Consider the following 24,129-nt stretch of genomic DNA (forward strand, 5'->3'; position numbering starts at 1 on the left):
CCCGACTGGCCTGGCACTACTAAGCCTGAGCCGGCATCAACTGTCACCTCCTGGGTGTGCCTAGCAATTCACAGCTCACTGTGCCTTTTGTGTTCTGGTCACAGCTCCCCTGTGGGCAGCCAGAACGGACATCCATGTGACAGATCCATATGCAGAGCAATGAAGTGACTTTCCTATGGCCACGTGGTTAGCCACGGCCAAAAACACTGGTCTTCTGGGTTAGGGCAGGAACGGGTTCCATGTGGACTTGGGGACCCCACTGGTCCTTCCTGAGCTCCTCTCCCAGGTACGAGAGCCCCCCCAGACCCCTTTGGCTTGTGAGTATTCAATAAGCAGCCCCTCCTCCATCCTGGGCACCCCCAGGGCCCTGGAGACCCAGCCCCCACACAGACTGGCAGAGAAGGCTGGTTTACAGTGTGGTAAGGGCTCAGATGGGAGAGCACCAGAGTAAGCACCCCTCTTTGAGAGGGAGGGAGACAGAGAAGGCTGAGACCCTGCACCAGCCTGAGGGGGCGGGGTGGGGGTGGGCAGACACCGGACACACACGGAAATGCTCAGTGGTCAGCTCAGGTCTGCAACATTAGCCACCGGGGACATGCGATAGTCAGGTCAGCCATTGAGTAGCTGGGTGGCTTGGACATGTCACTTAACTCCTCGGAGCCCCATTTATTAAAAGGGGGTAATAATACCTACCCCAGGGCGGTGAGGAGCTCTGAGGGTTACACGGCACTGCGTAGACGTCGAGCCTGGCACGTAGCAGGTGTTCGGCAGAGAGCCAGAGCTACGGTCTTCTGCTGCCCTCACTCATGTCCCGGAGGTGACCAGCTCTTTTCTAAAAAACGGTGCTCCAGGCACTTGCCTGTGCTGTCCCCTCTACTGGGAATGCTCTCATCCTGCCTGACGAGCTCCTGCTCATCCTTTAACGCCCAGTCCATTAGGACATCGTTATGAGATCTTCTCTACCTTTCTGGCAACTTCCAAGCAGCCCTTCAATAAAGCACTCACCTCCATGGCTCCTGGGTCTGAATTTCCCCTCCACCCCGATGTGGGCTGCAATCAATCCCACATTAAACAATGATTTATGGGGTGGCAATCCGTGCACTAGCTACTGATCCAAACAGACCTGGTTCCTGCCTTCATGTCATTAATATCCAGTGGGAGAAATAGTTGCAAGTCGCATCAGCACCCCTGTGCGTTTCTGATCACGAGCTCCAGTGAGCATGATGAGAGAAAGCCATGAGGGCCTTCAAGGGTATGGAACAGGGGTCTGACCCAGGCTGGGGGCTCCAACAAGGCTGAGAGAGCTCCGAATCCTGGGAGCTTATCTGTTCTTGAACTGCCACTATTAATTAAGCCCACATACAGGTATGTTTGTCCCGGTGTAGTTCACAATCTAGAAAATGCTGGCTGGTCTTCCATAAGCTCTAGTGCTTGACTGATCTTCCCTTTAACCGACTTTGTTCTAAGAACGACCACTGCACATCTTAAATATTTTTTATATGATTTCCTACCTTCACAGCCATATATTCATTGTGCACTACAGAAATAAACTCTATCATGGGGGAGAAAAAGAAGAGGGGAGGAACTTGGAGTGGTAGCAGAGGAAGACTACCAAGCACGGGGGGAGCAACATGTACAAAGGCCCTGGGGTGGGAAGTTGGCAGGGCCGAGAAACTGAAATGAGATTAATGTGGCCAGCACAACAAAATAAATCAGGAGGAGGTGCGCGGTGAGGCTGGAGATGTAGGCTGGGGCGTCGGGGGCCCCAGGGGGAATGCTGGGCTTTAACCGAAGAACTATGGTGAGCTGTCACTGGTGTTTCACTGGAGGATGACTCAGGCACACTCGGGTGTTGTAAGTGTCCCTCTGGCTGCAGACTGGGCATCCCCCGGCCCCAGTTCCCAGGCCAGGCCACAGAGAACACACTCAGTGTGTGTTTGCTGAGAAGACAGACTACCCTTGCTGTCACCCTTGCTCCAGACATGGCCAGCGCCCTCCCGAGCATGCGCTCTGCCTCACCACCTCCCTGCGCCTCCCTGCGCCTCCCTGCGCCTCCCTGCCCCTCCCCGCACTGACTGGCTCACGCGGCTCCAGCCTGCCCTGCCCGGCGCTCTCCTTGTTCCCCATTCTCTGCCATGCTCGCCAGCTCCTTTCAGAGTGGTACTCTTGCTTCCAGAAAAGACTGACTCCTACCTCTTCTAAGAAGCCCTCACGGGCCACCTGTTGTGGACTGACCGACCTCACGAATGAATAAATGAGTACATGGAGTTTGCCTTTGAAGTAAGCAACCCTTCCTACCTGCTTCCCATGGGACTGGCGCTGTGTAGGCTTTTCCACTGCCCGCCGACCCACCGACCCACCAACCCTTCAAGCTGGTGGGACCATTTCACTCTACTGATGAGAAAACCGAGGCTCAGGAGAGGCCACATAACTTGCCCACGTTCCCAGGGCTGGAGAGCCACAGATATGAGACTAAATGCAAGTCCTCTGAGTATTTCAGTTTTCATTTGTCCATCCACCCATCTAGCAAATATTTGCAGAGTATCCACTCTGTGCCACTGTGGGGTTGAAACACATCGGTGAACAAAACATACAAAGCTCCTTGCCCTTGCGGAGGTTCCCAGCTAGTAGATGGAGGCATGCAATACACCATAGGGTTAACAAATGCGTAAGAACATTACGTAAAGCAGGGAACGGTGGTTGGAGGTGCTGGTGTGCTGGCGGTGGTCAGATCGGCCTCACTGCGAAGGTGACACTCACTGCTGAGATAGGAGATTTGGCGATTCTGCTCTCCATGGCTTCTGTTGCACGATCAGCTTCTGGAGACTTCTGGAGCCGCAGAGATGCCCACCAGGAGCATACTTGATGATACGAGAAGGATTAGCTCCGGCCAAGAAGGGAAGTGTCCAGCGTCAGAACCCCACTGCAGAACCCCTTTGATGTGATCCAGCTTGACCTTCCACATAATGCAGAAAGCCTTTGTGTGGCTTCCGAGCAGGTGGCTTTCCAAATGCATGTGGGATGTCGGGAGGCTGGTTTCCTGTCTGCCCAGGCTGAGGTCATTCATGTGGGCACACACCAGAGGTGACAAGCTGGTGCACTGAAGAGGATAATGACAGGCAGGAAGCCCTAGTTCCCGGCCCTGCTTTGCCCAGACGCTGACTCTGTGACTTGGGCAAATACCTTCTCCTTCCAGGGCCTTTGTTTCTCACCTGCGCAGTGAAGGGATTGCCCTGGGTGATCTCCAAAAGCACTTCAATCTCGGACAACACTTTGACATTCGTCTTGGAAATGATAGAGTCTGCTCCAAATTTCATCTACCTATTCTTTTTCCATGCATTCATTTGGCCAACAGATCCTTATTAAGGATCTCCTGTGTGCCCGGGAGGGTGCCAGGTGTGGAGAAGCCAGGTGAGAGCTTAGAGACCCATGGCCGGCTTCCTCCCGTTCAGGCCCAGGTGGGTCAGGGCCGTGCATAGTCATGACAGTGGGAGTATGAGGCCGGGGCCCCCTTCTCGTTGGGACACATGCTCTCTATTTCCACTCAATTCCCCCAATTTCTTTCATTCCCAAAACACTGTTGATATTGTGGCTGAATCCCCAACTCTTTTGTGCTCTTACGCACTCAAGAGGGATCTTTAAATGAATCTATGTTTAAAAAAAAAAAAAGAAATTTGTTCAAACAGAAAAATTAACATCACAGCCATCTATAGAAAACCAGAAAACAGGCCACAGGTAGAAAATAACTAAAAATACATACAACACAAACAACTTGGCAATTCAACTCCACCCAGACCTGAGCCCAAAGCCTGTTCCGTTTGGTTAAAGAGGAAAGAAAACAGGGGCGCCTGGGTGGCTCAGTCGGTTAAGCGACTGCCTTCGGCTCAGGTCATGATCCTGGAGTCCCGGGATCGAGTCCCGCATCGGGCTCCCTGCTCGACGGGGAGCCTGCTTCTCCCTCTGACCCTCCCCCCTCTCATGCTCTCTGTCTCCCATTCTCTCTCTCAGATAAATAAATTAAAAAAAAAAAAAAAGAAAGAAAACAGACAAGACAGCGGCCACCAAGACACTCATCTGCTTGAGCTCAAGGCTCAAACTCAGGACGCCATGTTGTCTGGTGTGGTGGTCTTTCATTTCAGGGACTTGGTCGGGAGCCTCAAGTGTTGGGAGGCTGGCAGGAGGCCCTGGAGTCCCGACAGGCTGAAGTTCAAATCTGAGCTCTGCCATGTGTTTGGTTGTGACATGAGGCAAGGCACTTCGTTGTGCCCAATCCTGAGTTTTTCCTCTCTGTGAAGTGGGGACCATTCTGTTCATCTCATCGGCTACTCAGGGGGATTACACGACGTGATGCGTGTGAACCTACTTTGCACCTGCTAGGCACCCATCCACATCAGTGATGCCTGGTGTAAAGGCATCCAGAGTGGGGAGGAAGGCACCTGAGGGGGCTTATCTGAAGACTGCGTGTCCTCCTGGCACAGGCAGCCTTTTGTCTGTTGTTTCTCTTGGTGTGACGTGAACGAAGGAATCTCAGATTCCAAGACTGGGCTGGGAAAGAGTCCCTCCAGGTGAAGATCCATTCTGGAGCAGTAAGCCCACGTGTCCCGTAATGTTGAAATAGTGACCTCTTTGCCAAAACCACAGAAAACAAAGGAACGACTAGACAAAACACCTCAGGGCCGGAGGGTCTGTCTGGATCTACGCCCTTCCCCACCTCCACCCTCAGCTTGGCTCAGATCCTGAAAGTCACGTGGCCCCTGTGAGCGGGCTCAGGAATGAGCAATGTTGCAGCCAAACAGTGCAGGGAGCCCTGGGGAGCACTCCCCCATGAGACAGGTGCTCACGTCCACACTGGGTATTGTTGGGTCCCTCTTGGGGGGCTTCTGGCTAAGATGACGTGGAAAAATCCAACCATGAGGCATCCAGCGTCCTCTGCAGGTAGAGCAAGAATAGGTGAAATTGAAAAACATATATATATATATATATATATATATATAAACATAAAGAGAAAAGTATAAGGATGTAGCCAGATTTAAAGAGTGATGTGAAGATCTGTATAAACCAGAAATGGGGCAGAAGCATAAAGATGTGTGAGGTAGGCAGGAGAACTTCTAGCCAGGAAGAGAAGGGTCTAGAGCAGCCCAGCCATGGCAAGAGAAGCTCCGTGGAGGAGGATGGACTTGGGATAAGGCTCCATCTTGATGGGACCTTGGATGGACCCGTGGGATCTGCTCCTGATCTGTCGCTGCGGCGGCAGGATTGGTCTTAGGAATCTGGGGAGAAACAGGGCTTTGCTTTCCCCACGCCCTGAGGCGCTCAGAGCTGGGGATCATCTCGGATTGCTGGGCAGAAGCTGTGCAAGGAGGAAGCAGCCAGCTCCCCTCACTCCTTAGATGGCTCATCTTTCCCTGGGAAGTCTGACTCAGTGGCTCTAGGTGGGGCCTGGGAATGTGCATTTTAATGAGAACACAGGTTCTCCTGACAATTAACCACGCTTGGGAAACTCCACACTTCGGTAGGCCAACCTGTTTCACGAACTGGAGGCCTTTTTACAAAAGTCCCTGGGTGTGGGCCAGTGAGCAGAGCCTGGCCCTTGGGGTTCCTGACCTGCCTCCCACTGCCCTCCCACCCCCTCCCCCACCTTCATCTTCCCTTTATTGTTCTCCCTCTGTCCCCATCACTCACTGGGGATAGTCCCTGTCCCGGAGGAAACCACACAAGGTGCAGGCTGTGCATTCGGGGAGACGGACACATGAGGAGGTAGATTGCTGTGGTTTGCTCCAGGTGTTTGCGAAGGGAGGGCCCGACTTTCTGTGGGATCTGGAAGACTCCATGGCATGGGAGGTCTGGAGCTGGAGCTGGAGGATGGAAAGCAGTTGGTCAAGAGGGGAGGGAGGGGAGAGCCGTCTAGACAGACCGAGAATCAAGGGCTCAGGGTGTAGCTTGGGGGAAGAAATGGCAGGGCTGAATTCATTTTATTGTCTTGTAGTTCACATAGAGTGAGTTACGCAAATATTTCTGGCTATGATTTCTTCCAGACTTGGTCTCTCCCACCCACTCTGTGCCTAGGACTCCAGCTGCCCGTCTGTGAGACCACGTGCTTTCCATTCGCAGATCACTGGGGCTGTTTTTTCTCCCCTGTCTGTTCTCTTAAGTTTGGGCAGTTCCTACTGCTGTGTTTTCAAGCTTCCTGATCTAGCTTCTACCATTTAGATTTTCTCTTACAATAGTTCTGGCCTGGATTTTATTGTCCTCCCTTACTGTGGTGACACTGGTTTTAAAAGCCACTGAAAGTATTTGCAGAACTTTTTTCTTATCCTGTCAAGGATTTTTATCACCTTTTCCTGATAAAATGAATGTCCTATTTCAGATACAATGTTGCTAAGGTGTCTAGGGCAGCTTCAGGCTAGAGTTAGCGTAGCCCTAACGTCAAGATGTGCCGCTTGTAGGGTCTCTCCTGAATGCCTTAGATGTTCCTGGAGGTCCCCTAACTCGGCCTGGTCAGGGTCTCCCTCCCTCCCCAGCTACGTGAACTCTGGGACTTCTGCTTACATCACAGCAGTTTGGGCGTTTTGCTTCTGCACCGGGTCCGTCTTTGTGGAATGTCACTTTACGCGTGCAGAGCCGAACACTTCACTTTGCACTGAAGCTAACGCACGCTTTTGCTGCTTGCGCCTTCCCAAACTCTGGTCCCCGTCCCCTGCGCTCAGCCAGCCTGCCACTTCTGCTTGGGTTTCCCTCCCTGGAGCCAGAAAGTGTCTTTGGACAGAAAAGCAGGGCAATCACAGGGCTCCCCTAATTTGTCTGCCTTCTCTGCCTGTGGTCCAAGGCCTGCATTATTTCACATATTTTTCTCAGTGTCTCAATTGTTTCATGTATTTTGTCCAGTTTTCTGTTTACTACTGTTCGTAAGTCCAATGGCAGGTGCTTTGGCCACAATGGCCAAACGCTGAGTCAACTCAAGTGTTATGTATGCATAGCCTGTCTAACTAGCACCTGAAGGAAGACCTGAAAGGTCTTTCTTGCTCATTTCCCGTCAGTATCACGCGACCGAGGTAAATCGTCCATTTAATTTATTTCAATTCACTCCTTCATCAAACACTTAAGGGGAGCCCTTTGTACTGGCCAAACAGGGGTGTAGGGGGAGAACAGAGAGGCAAGTGCCCTGATTCGTTTCATTTTCCGTCAGGCAAATAAATGTGAAATTATGACCATGATAAGTATTTCACTAAGAGGTTAATGGTGCTATAAAGACATTTAAAGGGGGGAATTTTCCTGATCTGAGCGCTCAAAGAGAGCTTCCTTTAAGGGTGTCACATGACAGAGGACCTAAGCAGTGGAAAGGAATTAATTCAAGGGGAAAGTCTGGTGGGGGAGGGGAGTGGGGTACAACAAAGATCACCTGTGAGGAGCATAAAAATGGGCAAAACGGCTGGACACAGCAGCCCCAAGCAAGGGGCTTTGAGGTCTGTAATGAAGTTAGAGGGGCCGGTAGAGTCGAGCCAGTGCAGGTTGGATGAGAGGCTGGTGCCCGCTCTGGGAAATGGGAGGCTACTGGAACAGTTGAAAATAGGTAAGCGATGTGTTGGTGTGGGGAATGAAGAACAAGGAGATGCAAGTGTGAGTCCTGGGCTCGAATAACTAGGTGAGTGCTGTCCGCGGACGGAGATGTTGAAAAAGGTCTCAGCTGTGACTTCCATGGGAAGATGGCGTTTGGGAAAGAGTCTGAGTTCAGTCTGGGTCTTACTGAGCTTTAGGTTCATTTGTGACATCAGGAGGAAATATCAAGGAGGTGGTTAGAAATACGGAATTCCGAGGAAAGTTCTGGCCCGGGGATTAAAAATAGTAAGTGATGTGCATCTTGGTAATGAAGCCCTGGGCGTGATGAGATCAGCTGGAGGCAGAGGAGAGCACCAAGGAGAGGGCACCGAGGCTCGGGGGGCGCACCAGGATGGGGCGCAGGAGGGGAGGCCCAGAGGTGACTAAGGAGGAGGAATGGACGGAGATGGGGGGAGAGGAGAAAAGCAGGAGGTGATGGTGTCACAGAGCCTCAGGGAGGGACTGGAGAAGACAGTGTGGTCTCCAGTGTCAGCTGTTACTGGGGAGGCAGCTAGGGTGAACCTGGCCACGTTCGCAGGCTGGTCCCGTCTCTGTGGACCCAGAAGCCAGACTGGAGTGGGCCAAGGGTGAGTGGAAGTGAGACCGTGAGGACAGTGAACACACAGCTCGTGAGGATGTGAGTCGGGATGGGGAGGATGGAGACAGGGAGCGAAGGGGGGTTTTCATCGTGCCGTTGGTAGTGGTTTGTTTGTCCTAGCGGGCAAGCCTTGACCATGTTTAAAAGCCAACGGCAAGGATGTAGTTGGGAATATGGAAGAGAGAGGTGTGAGGGTCCTGGGATGGACATAACGGATGCTCTCCAAGTTCTGCAAGGAGTGCTGGGCAGAGGGGGATATGTTCCTTTTCCAAGGGTCTGTCTTTCATGGGAGGTGGGGGCCAAGGTGGTCTCATGTGTGTGTGTGCATGCACAGATGCCCTCACGGGAGGCTCAGGAGTCCGTCTTCAGGAAATGGAAGACCGAGGTATTCCCTGCAGTCAATGGGAGAGTGAGGTGCCTGTTGTCAGGCACATCAAGATCGGTGATTGGGAAGTCACTGCGGACCAGACTGCCTCAGTGAGCCACTTCCCTCCAGAGGCTGGCAAAGAAGGAACAGACAGGTGGCTTATTCCAGGTTTGGGGCTTTGCCAGAAGTGTGTCACCAGGAGTGTGGGGTTTTAGAATGGAATGAAGCCCTTTGGAACTTCAAGTAGACAAGGAGGCAAATGAAGACAGGGCAGGGTGGGTGGGCGGAGGGCCATACAACATTTCCAGCAACGTGGAACAGCTGTGTGCTTGAGGATGAAGCTCGGGAGGTAAGTGAGAGCCCAGCAGAGAAGGACCTTGAATGACAGGTGCGTGGCCGTTCCTCCCAAGGTCAGTGGGGAGCCACTGAGGAAGCTGAGTAGGTGAGTGACACATGAGCTTTGCATCTAGAAAGCTCCATCTGTCTGCAGTGTGGATGAGTGACCCAGCCAGGAGCCAAGTGGGGGATTGAGCAGGGGAGAGAGGATGAAAGGTGGGATAAAGGCAGTGGCCCCCCGGGCGAGAGGGGCCCAGGCAGGGTCAGGTGCAGGGGGGACAGTGTCCTTCTCTTCGAGACGGGCAGAGCCCATGGCAGGACTCACGCCCCGCTCCCAGCCACAGTCATGTCACAGCAGGGAGGCAGTGGGGGGCCTCCGTGGGAGACAGAAGGGGCAGCCATGAGAGGATAGGAGTTGGGCATGGGGAGAGGCCAAGTGCAGAAGGAGGTTGGATTTTAAGAGCTGAATGAGTAAGCTTTCGTCAGAGCTTTTCCTCAAGAGCGTGAGGATCTGCCCCTTGAGGCCCATCGCCATAGAGCCCTTGGAGGCCACCTCCCTGAGGCCTAGAGAGAAGCAGCGGCTCGCCTAAGGCCACATGAAGGCCAGGGCCACGAGGGGCCAGGACACTCACTAGCGGACTGCCTGAAGGGCTACTGGTCCAGGCCAGTCTCCCCTGCTCAGCCCAGGACTTGGGGCATGGAGTCAGACGCCCTCTGGCCAGGCCGTGCCTGCTGGTGGGGGTGTGGATCCTCTGGGAGGTACAGCCAGCATTAGCAGGTGCCCCGGGAGCCCCACTCCCACCCCCACCCACCCCGAGAGGGATACAGGCCCCCGATGTCCTGCGGCGCCTCCCTCCGGCGTGGCTGGCGTTCTCTGCCCTCAGCCCCGTCCCTTCCCACGGTCAGGAATACCCAAGGGCAGGCCTGCCCCTTCACCCTGCTTCCAAGTGAGGGACACAAAGCACAAACAGCCACGAGGGAGAAGCAGCTTTGACCTCAGGCCCTCTGCGGGCCCGACACCATGCTGGGTGGTACACAGACTGTGTTCCTTCTTCCTCGGGGCCACCCCCTTTCACAGACGGGGCGGGAGTCGGGGGCCGGTGAAGCCAGGCCCGGGAGGACAGGATGCAAAGGTGGGTGCGCAAGGCTGCCATTCTTTACCCAGATCGTGGTCGTGCAGGAGAGTGCTGGTCTTGCCGAGGCTCTGGCCCCTGGCTGACTGTCGAGCTCAAGCACTGCTCCTGGGAATGACAGGCCCACCAAGGAAAAGTTAAAGGTCTGATTGGCTTTATTAAATGACACATGACTCGGGCAGCAAACGGAGGGGCGCTCCGAGGAGGTGTACAAAATGGCAAGTTTTCATAGAAAGGGGGTTTGGCAAGGACATTATTGGCAAACGAAAGAGATTGTTCCAGGCCAGGCATTTTGCCCTAGAGGGAAAGGCAAGGGGTCTTCCCACACAGATGACCTCATCTCCCTTGGGGGGGATGGAGGGCCCACGTGGCCGACTCACTGGCCTGATGGAGAGATTCCTGACCGACTGGGTAGAGGCGGAACCTGCAGTTGGATGAGGTTTTCAGCCCTGCTGGGAACTCGGTGTAAGCGAGAGCATGTTGGGCCCGTGGTTTCCGCTTTGACACGACCCCACGCTAACCCAGCAGGCCCCTCCGCCCATCAGAGCTGTCCTTACAGACCCCACATTCTTGCACGGCGTTTTGAGCACCCTCCGCCTGTCACGGGGTTCATCAAATAGGAGAAACTCGGGCTTTTTGTCCCAAGTGCCTCTCTCCTTGAGTCCCTTCCACACTGGTGTAAACGCCCTTCCGCTCAGGACAGTGCACCAAGCTTCTCCTGCCGCTCCTACCCAGGGCACTGTGCCCGGGGCGAGGGGAGCAGTGACGGACACGCGTGGCTCCCAGAACAGTCCTTGGAAATTCCTTTGGAATGGAGGTGCTCCTCTGCATCCCCTCCGTGGATCCCACGGGCAGAATCAAGTCTGCACCTCCTGCCGGTGGCCCCGTCTCTGCAGCCCGCCTCACACTCCCCTGCCTACAAAACAAAAATCACCCAATTAGATAAATGGCAAAGGGGACAGATTTGCAGTTTCCCAAAAGAATTACTCATTTGGCAAAAAGATTCTTTGTATAGTTCCTTCTGATTTTAATCACATCTGGTGTGATCAAGTATTACTCAATTTACATAAATTGAGTTTCAACCAAGAGGTTGTTGGGAGCGTGGCTATGATCTTCGGACTGTCCTGACGGAGACCAGTGGCCTCATCACACTTGATCCTCTGAATAACTAGATAAGGTACAGACCATCCTCCCAGAGCAGAAAAAGAAAACCGAAGTCCAGAGAAGCTAAAACTTGCCCATCGTGAGCATCAGAGTCAGATGCAAGCCCAGCCCTGTCCCGCTCTAAAACGACTGGTATTTCCACCTGCCACCAGCTCACTTAATCCAAAATGCTCCTGGTGCTTCAATCTAGCCGGATGAGGCATGCAGGGGGCAGGTGGTGGAGGCTAGAGCCAGCAACCCACCAGCAACTAGGCACCTGTGCTCAAGGCCCCTGAGGACTGCGGTCCCAGGACAGCCTGTTGAGGGACATCGACATTGCCAGCAAATGCCTGTGGCTGGGGGTGGGCAGCCACGGCAAGGAAATGATCAGTTCAACACAAAAGGGACGAAGAATATCTGGAGGGATCTCTGAGGGGGAAGAGGACACCTGTGGCTGCTACGATTGGGAATTTGCAGTCTGGTTCCACTGTCTTCCTTTATGAATAAGAAGCCTACGAAACAGAAACAGCAAAGAGCGTGGGAGCTGAGATTCAGGATTTAAGACCTGACTTTGAATCCCAGACGGAACACAAACTAGCTGGGTGGCCTGAGGTCAATGACACAATGTCTCTGAGGCCTGTTTACTTGTTTGAAAGCTAAAGACAACAATAGTATCTGCATCTCCTTCAGGAGAGCCAATGAGATTACTTGAGTGAACTGCCCTGTTAACCATCCCTCATGTCCCCATTCTATCTCAAATGGGGTGGAGTGTTGCAAGATCTCCGATTCGGGGGCCAGACGCTCGGCTCACCCTCCCTTGATGGTTCTTTCCTCTCTTGCAGACTTACTTCGTTCCAAAATGGCATCTGCCTTTTATCGAGTGTTCCTCATTGTCAGCATCTGTGCTGCAATCCACTGTGTGCCCCCACCCAGGGACCCCAGCAAAGGATTCTCCTGCCTGTCCTCCCCAAGGAGTACCGCCGCCTCCGGGCTGTCTTCCAGCAACACCAACTTTGCCTTCCGCCTATACCGGAGGCTGGTTTTGAAGACTCCGGACCAGAACGTCTTCTTCTCCCCACTGAGTGTCTCCACTTCCCTGGCCATGCTCTCCCTCGGGGCCCGCTCAGCCACCAAGACCCAGATCCTCCAGAGCCTGGGGTTCAACCTCACACACGTGCCAGAGCCCGCCATCCACCAGGCTTTCCAGCACCTGCTCCAGTCGCTCAGAGCCCCCAGCAAAGACCTGGACCTGAGGATGGGGAGTGTCCTCTTCATCAAAAAGGAGCTGTGGCTGCAGACAGATTTCTTGGACAACATCAAGAGGCTGTATGAGTCGAAAGTCTTTTCTACAGATTTCTCAAGCACCTCCACTGCCCGGGAGCAGATCAACAGCTATGTGGAGAAGGAGACCGAAGGGAAGGTTGTAGACTTAATCCAAGGCCTTGAACCTTTGACGGTCATGGTTCTGGTGAACCACATTTTCTTTAAAGGTAAGGCTCTGAGAGGTTGATTTTGACTTTAATGTTGTTTCTTCCCCCCCCCCCCCCGTTGAATAAGCAAGCTAAACAAACCCTAGACAGCACAGTCAGGTAATGGGAAGTCTGAATTTGGACCAGGCGTGTTAACTGGCTGGCTGCATGACTGTGGCTACATCCTGTTTCCTCTCTTAGCTTCAGTCGATCGATTATGATGGAGGCTCGTTCAGCTCTGACTTTGGATAGCCTGGTTATGTGCCCTGAGGGACTGACTTTGGGCTCAGTGGGCAGCCCATGGGGAAAATCTTCTGGAAAGTAGCTTGTGAGTAAGGGCCTCATCTCTTGCTACCAGCAGCTGCCCTGGTTGCCTCCCGAAGGTTTCGAGGAGGGACACAGAGTTCTCTGACAACCCAGCTTCAGAAGCAAATCCGAAGGCCAGAGCACTTTTAGAGGTGTAGAAGTGCAGACAGGCCAGGATGACTGCCATTCACAACACCCGGGCATCCGTCTAGAGCTTTACAGTTTACAAAAACACTGTGCTGCAGCAGAATGGACATGGGCTTTGAAGTCAGACAGCGCTGGGTCTGAATTCTACCTCTGCCCCTTACTTGTTCCATGATCCTGGGCATGCTGCTTTAAAACATCCATCGTGTATTGAGTGCCTAATGTGTGTGAATCTCTGTGCTAACCGGCTGGATGATGATAGAGCCAACTTCAGCAGAATCGTCACTACTGTATCAACCCTCCATCCTTCCCCTCTCTCTCCTTCCCTTCCTTTCTCCCTCCTGCCATTCATCGCTCCCCCATTTATCTTTCCTTCTATCCGCCTGTTCACCTTCCCACCCATTTACCTATCCATTCTGCAAGGAGGGAGGGGAAGCGAAAAGAATTAATACGTTGTGAGCCCCTTCCAAGTCTCCTGAGCTCGATATGCATTGTTCCATTTAATTTAATCTTATTTTTTTATTGAAATATAATTCACCTACCACAAAATCCGCCAAGTTAAATTGCACAGTTCAGTGGGTTTGGATTTTGGTACATCCACAAGTTGTGCAAATACCTCCACTATGTAATTCCAGAACATTTTCATCACCTCAGAAAGAGACTCCCTATCCACGAACACTCACTTCATTTCTGCTCTTCCCCCAGAAATAAGTAATTAATCTACTTTCTGTCTCTATAGATTTGCCCATTCTGGACATTTTCTATAAATAGAATCATATAATACATGCAAGGATTTGTGTGGACATAGTTTCCAATTCCTCATACCAAGGAGCATGCGTGCAGGATTGTATGGCAAGAGTGTGTTTGGTTTGGAAAGAAACCACCAGACTGTCCTCCAAAGTAGCTGTACTATTTTGCATTCCCACCAGCAGTGTGTGAGTCCCTGTTGCTTCACGTCCTCGGCAGCATTTGATATTGTCAGTGTTCCAGATTCGGGCCGTTTGAATGGGTGTGTTGTGCTTATTTTAATTTGCATTTCCCTGATGACATATGATATGGAGCATCTTTTCATGTTTATCTGCCATCTGCATATCCTCTTTCATGATGCATCTGTCAAAGTTTTTGGCCCACTTTTTAAAATTAAGTTATTTGTTTTCTTATCTAAGTTTTAAGAGTTCTTTGTATATTTTGGATAACAGTCTTATCAGATGCATATTTTCTCCTAGTCGGTCGCTTGGCTTTTCATTCTCTTGACGTTGTCTTTCACGGAGCAGAATTTTAAATTTTAATGAAGTTCAGCTCATCGGTGATTTCTTTCATGGATCATGCCTTTGGTGTTACATCTAAAAATTATTGCCATGCCCAAGATCATCTAGTTTTTCTCCTCTATTATCTTCTAGATGTTTTATAGTTTTGTGTTTTACCTTTAGGTCTGTGATCCATTTTGAATTAATTTTAGTGAAAGATGTAAAGTATGTGTCTAGATTCTTTTTTTCTTTGCATATGAATGCCAGTTGTCCCAACACCATTTGTTGAAAAGATTATATTTGTTCCACTCCTTTGTGCTTTTACTCCTTTGTCAAATATCAGTTGACTATATTTACATGGGTCCATTTGTAAGCTTTCTCTTTGTTCCATTGATCTGTTTGTCTATTCTTCACCAATACCACACTGTCTTGAGTACTGTAGCTTTATAGTAAATCTTGAAGTTGGTTATTGTCGGTCCTCCAACTTTGTTCTTCTCCTTCAATACTGCGTTGCTTATTCTGGGTCTTTTGTTTTTTGATATAAACCTTAGTATTAGTTTGTTAATATTGATAATATAATTTGTTAGGATATTGATTGGATTGCATTGAATCTTTAGATCAAGTTGAGAAGAACTGACATCGTAATAATATTGAGTCTTTCTATTCATGAACATGGAATATCTTTCCATTCATTTAGTTCTTTGATTTCATTCATCAGACTTTTATAATTTTCTTCATATTGATCTTATACATATTTTGCTAGAGTTATACCTAGGTATTTTTTTGGATGCAAATGTAAATGGTATTGTGTTTTTTATTTCAAATTCCACTTGTTCATTGGTGGCATATGGAAAAGCATTTGACTTTTGCATATTAACCTTGTATCCTGCAACTTTGCTATAATCACTTATTAGTTCCAGGAGTCCTTTTGTTTGTTGACTCTTGGAATTTCTACATAGATGATCATGTCATCTGTGAACAAAGACAGTTTTATTTCTTCCTTTCCAATCTGTATACTTTTTATTTCTTTTTCTTGTCTTATTGCATTAGCTAGAACGTCCAGTAAAATACTGAAATGGAGTGGCTCTAGGGGGCATCCTTGTATTATACCTGACTTTAGTGGAAAAGCTTTGAGTTTCTCACCATTAAATATGATGTTAGCTATAGGCTTTTCTTAGATATTTTTAATCAAATTAAAGAAGTTCCCCTTTATTCCAAGTTTACTGAGAATTTTTATTATGAATGGGTGTTGGATTTTGTCAAATGCTTTTGCTTCATCTATTGATATGATTAATTTTTCTTGCTTAGCTTCTTGATGATGGATTATATTAATTTATTTTCAAATGTTGAACCAGCCTTACAAACCTGGGATAAACCCCATTTGGTTGTGGTATATAATTATTTTTATACATTATCAAATCTGATGGCTAATATTTTGTGGAGCATTTTTGCATCTATGTCCATGACAGATCTTTGTCTGTAGTTTTCCTTTCTTGCAATGCCTTTGTCTGATTTGGTATTAAAGTAATGCTGGCTTCATAGAACAAGTTAGGAAGTATTTTCTCTGCTTCTATCCTCTGAAAGGCATTGCAAAGAATTGGTATAATTTCTTCCTTAAATGTTTGGTAGAATTCACCAGTGAATCCATCTGGACCTGGTGTTTCCTGCTTTGGAAGGTTATTAATTATTGTCAATTTCTTTGATAGATATAGGCCTATTCATATTGTCTATTTCTTCTTATATAAGTTTTGGCAAATTGGAATATCTTACCTAGGTTATCAAATTTGTGGGCATAGTGTTGTTCATAGTATTCCTTTATTTTCCTTTTAATGTCCGTAAGATCTATGGCACTGTTCCTTCTTTTATTTTTGATATTAGTAGATTGTTTGGTCCATACTTCCTTCTTATGTCTCATACTTTTTTCTTTTGTAAAAGCTGGATTTTTAAGATTATGTAATGTGACAACTCTGAAAATCAGATTCTCCCCCTTCCAAGGACTGATTGTTTTTGCTTGTTGCAATAGTTGTTGTTTAGTGATTTTTCTGAATTAATTATTTAAAGTCTATGCTTTGGGGCACCTGGGTGCCTCAGTCAGTTAAGCATCTGCCCTCAGCTCAGGTCATGATCCCAAGGTCCTGGGATCGAGCCCCGCATTGGGCTCCCTTCTCAGTGGAGAGCCTGCTTCTCCCTCTCCCTCTGCCTGCCACTCTACCTATCTGTGCTCTCTCTCTATCTCTCTGTCAAATAAATAAATAAAATCTTAGAAAAATATAAAGTCTATACTTGTGATGTGTGGCCACCGAAGTGTCTTCTTGGTTAGTTAAGTGCTTAGCTATGATTGGGCAGAGATTTCGTATGTGTCTAGAATAAATAAATCTCCTAGTCTTTGCTGAGGGCTTTTGTGTGCATGGTGGAATGTGCCATCAACACTCAGCCAAGCAGTTTATAACTCTGACTCAGTCTTCACTTTCTGTCTATGCAGACCCTCAAGGTCAGCCATAAGTAGGAACTTACAGCCTTCTCATATTTTTTCTCAAATATGCATACAGCTATATACATGCACACAGCCTCTAAATGCCCAAGATATAGTGGCACTTTCCAAAGCTCCTATGGACATCTTATTCCTCAGCTTTTCCTTTCAGAATTTTTGATCACTCTGTGGTTTGTCCCATCTATTATCCTCATCCAGACAACCATGAAACAAAACACTTGCCTATAACTGTTTCTAACAGAAACTTCCAACCCCTTGGGAAGAAGGCTTTAAGCACTGAGTGAGCACCAATCAACCTTGTAAGTGGGGTCTTCCAGATAACTACCAGAGAGGTCAAGTAATAGTAATTGTTTGAAAATAAGTCTTTGAAAATTCTTCTCCTGATGATATTGGGAATACAGGCTGCTATTTTTCAAGGCTACTGCCTTGAAGAGCTGGAGAGTAGAGGGTGGGACTCTCACATGTTAAAATAACCATGAAGTTGACTGTTCTTACTGAGATTCAGCCATTTTTCTTGAATTAACTCCCCGGTTGCTGCAAGCCTTTGGTTAATTTCCAAAGTTCCAAAAAAAGTTGATTCTGAATATTTTTGCCAGTTTTTCTCATTGTCCTAATGGAAGGGGAAATATTCAGAGGTCCTTACTCTGTCAGATGCCACCCCTGCCCCCAGCCTGTCTTGTTAACTTTTTGATTAATCTGTTGTTTGCCCCAACTGTTATTTGCCCCCAGCCTCTCCTGTTAACCTTTTTGATTAATCTGTTGTTTGCCTCAACTGTTATCTACAGCCTCCAGCAGCTGCAAAATTTATCACCACCTGTGACTGTTTTTACTAATTTCCTCTGAGGAATGGGCTTTTTGCATTGGTTGAAACTCCAAATCAGATCAAATACAGACAATTTTTCGAGGGATGCCTTCCAGGGAAGCACAGGACGGGTCAAATAACAGTTCTTTGGGAATGAGTCTTTGAAAGTATTCCAGCCCTATTTTTTCCCCTTCAGTGGCTGCCAGCCTGCTGGCTTTCACTGCAAATGCAGGCTCTTATTTTTCAAGGCTATTATTGAAGAGCCAGGCCAAGAAAAATGGAACTAGGGCAAGTTAAAATACCACAAAGCTCACTTTCTTACCAAGATTTAGCTGCTTCCCTTTATTAAACTATTCCCTAATTTGCTGAGTTTGGTTAATTTCTAGAGTTCTAAGGAAGTTAATTCAGACCATTGTGGGTGGTTTTGTCTCATTGTTTTTATGGAGGAGCGAGTTTTCAGAGATCCTTACTTCATCATTTTTGCTGTCTTCACCTCACTGACTATACTTAGACCTAAAGACCTCTCTTTTCTCTTTGTGCTAGCCAAGTGGGAGAAGCCCTTTAACCCTGGATATACGAGGAAGAGCTCCCCATTCCTGGTGGGCAAGAGGACCACTGTGAAGGTCCCAATGATGCATCAGGTAGAACAGTTTGCTTTTGGAGTGGATTCAGAGCTGAACTGCTCTGTGCTGCAGATGGACTACGGTGGAGACATTGTGGCCTTCTTTGTTCTCCCTGGCCAGGGCAAGATGAGGCAGCTGGAACAGGCCTTGTCAGCCAGGATGCTGAGGAAATGGAGCCACGTACTCCAGAAGAGGTGGGAATCTGTGTCAGTCTCCTGGGGTCTGAGGCGGGTGATGGGATACCTCCAAGGATGGGGGGAAAGACCATGATAGCAGTTGTTGAATGCCAACTGAGCACCTGCTGGATAGGGAACTTCACAATCACCTGACAGGTGAAGAGTGCTATCACCCCCATCCACAGGTAAGGAAGTAGAGGCTCTAAAACGGGAGGTGAGTTGTCCAAGGCTAATATGTAGCTAATATGTTCCTGCAACACTATTATGTCATTGTAGCGATTCCCTGCTAGCAGAACTCACTCAAGCAGCCGATCGGATATTAAATTCCATGGAATGATTCCATAAAAATAAACAAGCAAAAAAAGCACTAATGCTCACCTAGAAAGTGAGGATAACACTATTACTCAACCCAGAAGTTGTTGAAAAGATAAAACAAGTTACTATTTATAAAGTGCTTAGAACAGTGCCAGGAAGAGCATATGCATTCGATAATGTTAGCTAATAGGTAAGATTATTATTCGTTCTGTAACGATTATGGAGACTATCAAAAGGATATTAACCATAAGATTAAAAAGAATGTCAAAGTCTTATGTATAATCTCTTAGCAATATTTTCTTGGCCTTGTCGGCACCATTCCAAGGTGCCCACAGCCAGGAGGAGACAAAAGACAGGATCAGGGATAACTGTAATTCAAGAAGACAAAGATCAGTGCCTCAGCAGAAGGCAGGCAGTGTGCTGAGGAGCTTCTGAGCAAAGAGAGTTCGCTTTCAGCTGGGATCCATGGAAGGCTTCACGGAGGTAGTGCATTTGAGTCAGGAGCATAGGTAGGACGTGAGGCTACAGCTAGGACATATAGGCTTGGAAAGGAAGCAGCACTGGCAAAGAGGCGTAGCTGGGAATCAAGGAACACTGCAGGATGCTTCATAGGTTTCCTCTCTGACTGCAGCCATGGTTGGACAGAAGAGGCAACACAGAGGCTGGGGCAGGGGGCAGTGTGTGAAGAGCTGCAGACAGAGCAGGGAGGAGATGGCCAGGCCAGCGCAGGGCACCGTAACAGGGAAGAGAGAGCTGTCCATTGTGCTAGATGCTCATTGATGAGGACGTCAGGGTCCATCCAGCACTTCTGTGCTTTCATTTCTGTGACTTACCAAGTACATGACCTCGGGTAAAGTACTAAAACTAACTCTTAACATCTTTAAAATGGAAATGAAGCTCATGAATGTGCCTGGGACGTGCCTGACACATAGTAAATGCTCAGTAAATGCGGGCTATTCATTCTTGGTTCAGGGAAACCATTGCAGAGGAAGAAAAAAAGTTATGCTGAACTCCAGGGTTGTGCTGTCCATCTACTAGCCCCATGTAGTTATTTAAATTTAAATGAATTAGGGCGCCTGGGTGGCTCAGTTGGTTAAGCGACTGCCTTCGGCTCAGGTCATGATCCTGGAGTCCCGGGATCAAGTCCCGCATCAGGCTCCCTGCTCGGCAGGGAGTCTGCTTCTCCCTCTGACCCTCCTCCCTCTCATGCTCTCTGTCTCTCATTCTCTGTCTCTCAAATAAATAAATAAAATCTTTAAAAAAAAATTTAAATGAATTAAAATTAGTGAAACTACATTTTTTTTTAAATTTATTTGAGTGAGAGAGAATGAGAGATAGCACAAGAGGTAAGAGGGTCAGAGGGAGAAGCAGACTCCCTGCCGAGCAGGGAGCCCGATGTGGGACTTGATCCCGGGACTCCAGGATCATGACCTGAGCCGAAGGCAGTCGCTTAACCAACTGAGCCACCCAGGCGCCCAGAAACTACATTTTTTTCCCTCATTGGCACGAGTCACGTTCAAAGTGCTCGATAACCACGAGCTCCTCGTGGCTAACCTACTGGTCAGCACAAACAGAATATTTCCAACCTTGGAGAAAGTTCTACTGGACTCTGCTGCTCTCAGCACTTAGCAGGGTTTGTCTCAGGAAGGGCTGGGGGAGATGGCAGACACGCTTCCATCACTGCCTGGTGTCCCCCATGGGTCACGGGCATGGGCTCCCTTGCTGGGCCCCCGTCTATGCTCTGTCCCTACTTTACTACAGGGCCCCGTTCCTTCTTATTCATCTATGGGGCTAGAGCTGCTCATCCAGGGGGCTTACCTCCAGAGCAAGCTGGGTTGGTTGTCTGGGATGTGTTGACTACTTTAGCAGCAACCAGGAATAGCTAGAAGAACAGAGTCTCCCAAAATGCCACCCAGAAGCAGAGATAGAGACCAAGGGGCTTGTGACCTCACCTTTTTCTTTTCCCCATCTCCACAGGTGGATAGAGGTGTTCATTCCAAAATTCTCCATTTCTGCCTCCTATGACCTGGAAACCATCCTCCCGAAGATGGGCATCCAGGATGCCTTTGATAAAAATGCTGATTTTTCTGGAATCACAAGGAGAGACTTCCTGCAGCTTTCCAAAGTGAGCTGGTCCATGAGAACATTTGCTCGAGCTGGAAGGGCCTATAGCGACTGGCTAATCGAGCCCTCACATCTCACTGATACGGAAACATAGACCCCCAAGAGGGAAAGTGACCTCTCTATGGCAGAAGTAGGGCTGAATTTCAAGGCTGCCAGGCCTGTGGCTTTATGGCCATCATCACTCTGATACACAGGCAACTTTTATCCCTCTTCCAACAAATGTTCCTAAGATCCAACTACCGTTCCTTGAAAATCAGACTTCTCCTGGGAGGGCAACACTTTTACCTCGAGGCCTATTACAGATGAGCAGGTGTCCAACCTGCCATTCGACCTCACCTCCCTGAAGCCTAGGGCCTCACACTGAGGCCTAATTGGCTGCCCATGGGCCATTCGTATCCTATAGATGTGCTGTGTTTGGCCTGCAGTGTTAAAAAGAAAAAGAGAGAGCCAATTTCTAATATGTAAGATATTGTACCTCAAAGTATAGATTTCTGACTGTCTTGAAAGAAATCACTGAGTCCAGTTCCCACATGGCAACCATGAGCCCAAACCCCTACATAGAATCCATCAGCTGGAGCTGAGCCGTGAGCACCCCTTTTAGTGAGAGGGAACCTTCCAGGTACCCTGTGTGCCCCCTGCTCTTACGAGAGGTCTGGTCCTTGTCTGCATGGCGGTTTCTGATCCCTGACGGAAAAATGTATCTTGGTAATAGATCAGAATGGTCAGAAGTGGTCCTGGGTCACTGAAGGGGGCCTTTGTCATGTGTTGGGGGAAAGAATACAGAGGTCACAGTGAAATCTGCTGAGCGTAATGGTCCTTTTCCCAGTATGTGTTTATGTGCACATATGAACAATAATGACTGTAATCGTCTGGAGTTCTCAGGTCCCCTGAAGCTTGGGAGGACAGGAGCCCCTGGTGAAGTCTCTTTGCTAGAAGACCCAGAGGGGATCCAGTATATAATAACACTGCCCTGCGTCTCCAGGGCTACGGTGCGGTCATACTATGGTTCCCGTACTTTGCATCTCCTTTAATTCACCCCATGACCTTGTGGGAAATACGCCATGACAATGACCCTTTCAGAGATTTGGAAAGTGAAGGCAGGAGCCCCTAAGTAACGTTCGCGACAATAAAATGGCAGAACTGGGACTCGACCCTAGGCTTCCCGGTGCGCATTTGTAACCACCCGACTCCACGTGTAGGGGCCCAGTTAACCAGTATCAGTGGCAGTTGCCCACCCCGTGCCTGGCACTGGGAGCAGTGAGCTGGAGGCCCCTGGAGGGGCGCATCACCGTCCCCAGGCAGAACCCCAAAGCTCAGTGAAGTAGAGGTGCCTCCATGGGGACCACTGACGTCCGTTTTTCCCTTGGCAGGCCGCCCACAAAGCTGTGCTGGACGTCAGTGAGGAGGGCACCGAAGCCGCAGCGGCCACGGCCACCAAGCTCACAGTCCGCTCCAAGGACGGCCCCTCTCACACCGTCGTGCGCTTCAATCGGTCCTTCCTGCTGCTGCTGGTCAGGAGAGCCACAGAGGCTGTCCTCTTCCTCGGGAAGGTTGAAAATCCCACGAAATTCTAGGCGGAAACCTCCTGCGACGGAGACCACGTTGAAAACACTCAGGAAATAAACCATGTTGTGATGATCCCGGTGTGACTTGAGGACGTGTCTCCCCGGCTCTGAGGGTCCGCCTGACCCCAGCAGAGCTGCATTTGCTGCTGGGATGTCCTTGTGGGGGCTCAGTCAGCAAAAGTCAGTAGAGATCCGGTCACAAACCCCCGGTCACAAAGCCTGTTCGCTCCCCCCACCCCCACCCCAGGCGCTGCTCTCTTCTACAAATCCTCCCCGGTAACTAGCTTCATGGACGTTTCTGGTGGGCATATTCCCATTCCTCGAAGCCCCGGGGGACGGTAACCTGCAGGGCAGTCACCTGTATTGCAGAGTTATAGGAAAAAAGTCAATAAACCCAAAATGAGGATTCGGCCAAGAACAATGCTCCCACACGCCTTCAGGGTCCAAATCTGATCATGGTTATGGGTTAACTCCCAGTGGCCAGGTTGTCATGATGTGACATTTCAGGGGTTGAATGAATTCATTCATCCATTTATTTTCTTTTCTAGATTGTATTTATTTATTTATTTATTTATTTATTTATTTGACAGAGAGAGAGAGAGAGAGAGAGCAAACAGGGGGTCAGCAAAGGGAGAGGGAGAAGCAGGGTCCCCCCTGAGCAAGAAATCCAATGTGGGGCTCGATCCTAGGACCCTGAGACATGACCTGAGCCAAGGCAGGCACTTAACCGACTGAGCCACCCAGGTGCTCCGCATTCATCCATTTCAGCAAAAACTCACTGAGCACCTCCTATATGCTGGGAGTGAGTCAGACAGATGAGGTCCCTGGCCCCCTGGGCCTAGACGGGGGTGACGGACCCCCACCATCACCACACAACCAGACCTCTAAGTAAATCAACAATGAAGGCTGTGAAGACATAGAATAAGGTGCTTGCAAGAGGGCAGTGGGACAGAGGAGGGGCTCCTGCGAGCACAAAGCCTGAGTTAACAATGACAGGCACACCACAACAGAAAGAGGTCCCTGGGGCTGGCATGGTAGAACTTAGGCCAGAGAAGTCCAAGGACGTCGGAATCGTTGGCGGGGTCAGTGAGGGCTCCTCGAAACCAGGTGAGTGTCTCAGGCAGGAAGACGAAGGGCTGGTGTCTGGGTCGTGACAACCTCTCTGAGTGGGTGCCATGGCTCTCCGGCTGGGCTTCGTCAGGGCTAGCTGGCACTCACGCCCTCTGGGTGCCCAGCCTCCTCCCTGCTGGCTCCTGGGGACCACAGCTCGGGTCCCTGACTCGGAATCCCGAAAGCCGCCACGTGGTCTGGGCACGGCAGGACTGGGCCAAGACAACCCCACCATCCCTCCCTGCTCTCTACCATACAGGCCGTTCTGGCTCCTTCTACTTCCCCTTTCATCGCTAAGGGCCCCTTCTGCAGCCTCTACTAGAGTCCCCCTGCCCATCAGATCTAGAGATTCCTTTTTTGGGGGGCACTGGTGCCCCCCACCATCTCAACATGTCAGGCCCCTCACGCTGGCTTTTCTGAGCCCTTTTACACAGGAAGAGACAAAAACAGAAGGCGCTTAGGCTGGATAGCTGGAGAGGAGCTTCAGGGGACCCCGACTCCCACGGCCCCACCTTCTTTTACAAACAGGAGAACAGAGAGCAGAAGCAACTAACCCAGGCCAAAGGGGCTCCCTGGGCAGAATC

At 49.6% G+C, this 24,129-nt stretch overlaps 1 protein-coding gene across 3 annotated transcripts; it reads left to right on the forward strand.

Moving 5' to 3' along the window:
- Window positions 1–5,683: 5,683 nt before the first annotated feature.
- SERPINA9 (serpin family A member 9) lies at window positions 5,684–22,519 on the forward strand. 3 transcript variants are annotated; one of them, XM_021679667.1, is made up of 5 exons: window positions 5,684–5,757; window positions 12,016–12,663; window positions 18,176–18,449; window positions 20,724–20,871; window positions 22,241–22,519. In XM_021679667.1, the coding sequence occupies exons 2-5, from the start codon at window positions 12,033–12,035 to the stop codon at window positions 22,442–22,444; spliced, it is 1,257 nt and encodes a 418-aa protein (XP_021535342.1). In that variant the 5' UTR covers window positions 5,684–5,757; window positions 12,016–12,032; the 3' UTR covers window positions 22,445–22,519. The 3 variants fall into 3 exon arrangements, with proteins under 3 accessions (XP_021535342.1, XP_021535343.1, XP_021535341.1); XM_021679668.1 differs by lacking the exon at window positions 5,684–5,757 and having other exon boundaries at window positions 11,933–12,663; window positions 18,176–18,273; window positions 18,376–18,449; XM_021679666.1 differs by lacking the exon at window positions 5,684–5,757 and having other exon boundaries at window positions 11,933–12,663.
- The last annotated feature ends 1,610 nt before the right edge of the window (window positions 22,520–24,129 follow it).

This window comes from Neomonachus schauinslandi, chromosome 9 (assembly GCF_002201575.2).
Source record: "Neomonachus schauinslandi chromosome 9, ASM220157v2, whole genome shotgun sequence".
Taxonomy (NCBI): domain Eukaryota; kingdom Metazoa; phylum Chordata; class Mammalia; order Carnivora; family Phocidae; genus Neomonachus; species Neomonachus schauinslandi.

Bases quoted from the DNA above. Each gene is read 5' to 3' on its own strand.
- SERPINA9 (XM_021679666.1), top strand. From the start codon at position 11,994: ATGGTTCTTTCCTCTCTTGCAGACTTACTTCGTTCCAAAATGGCATCT. The intron at 12,664-18,175 runs GTAAGGCTCTGA...TCTTTGTGCTAG, and splicing joins GAACCACATTTTCTTTAAAG to CCAAGTGGGAGAAGCCCTTT. The intron at 20,872-22,240 runs GTGAGCTGGTCC...TTCCCTTGGCAG, and splicing joins ACTTCCTGCAGCTTTCCAAA to GCCGCCCACAAAGCTGTGCT.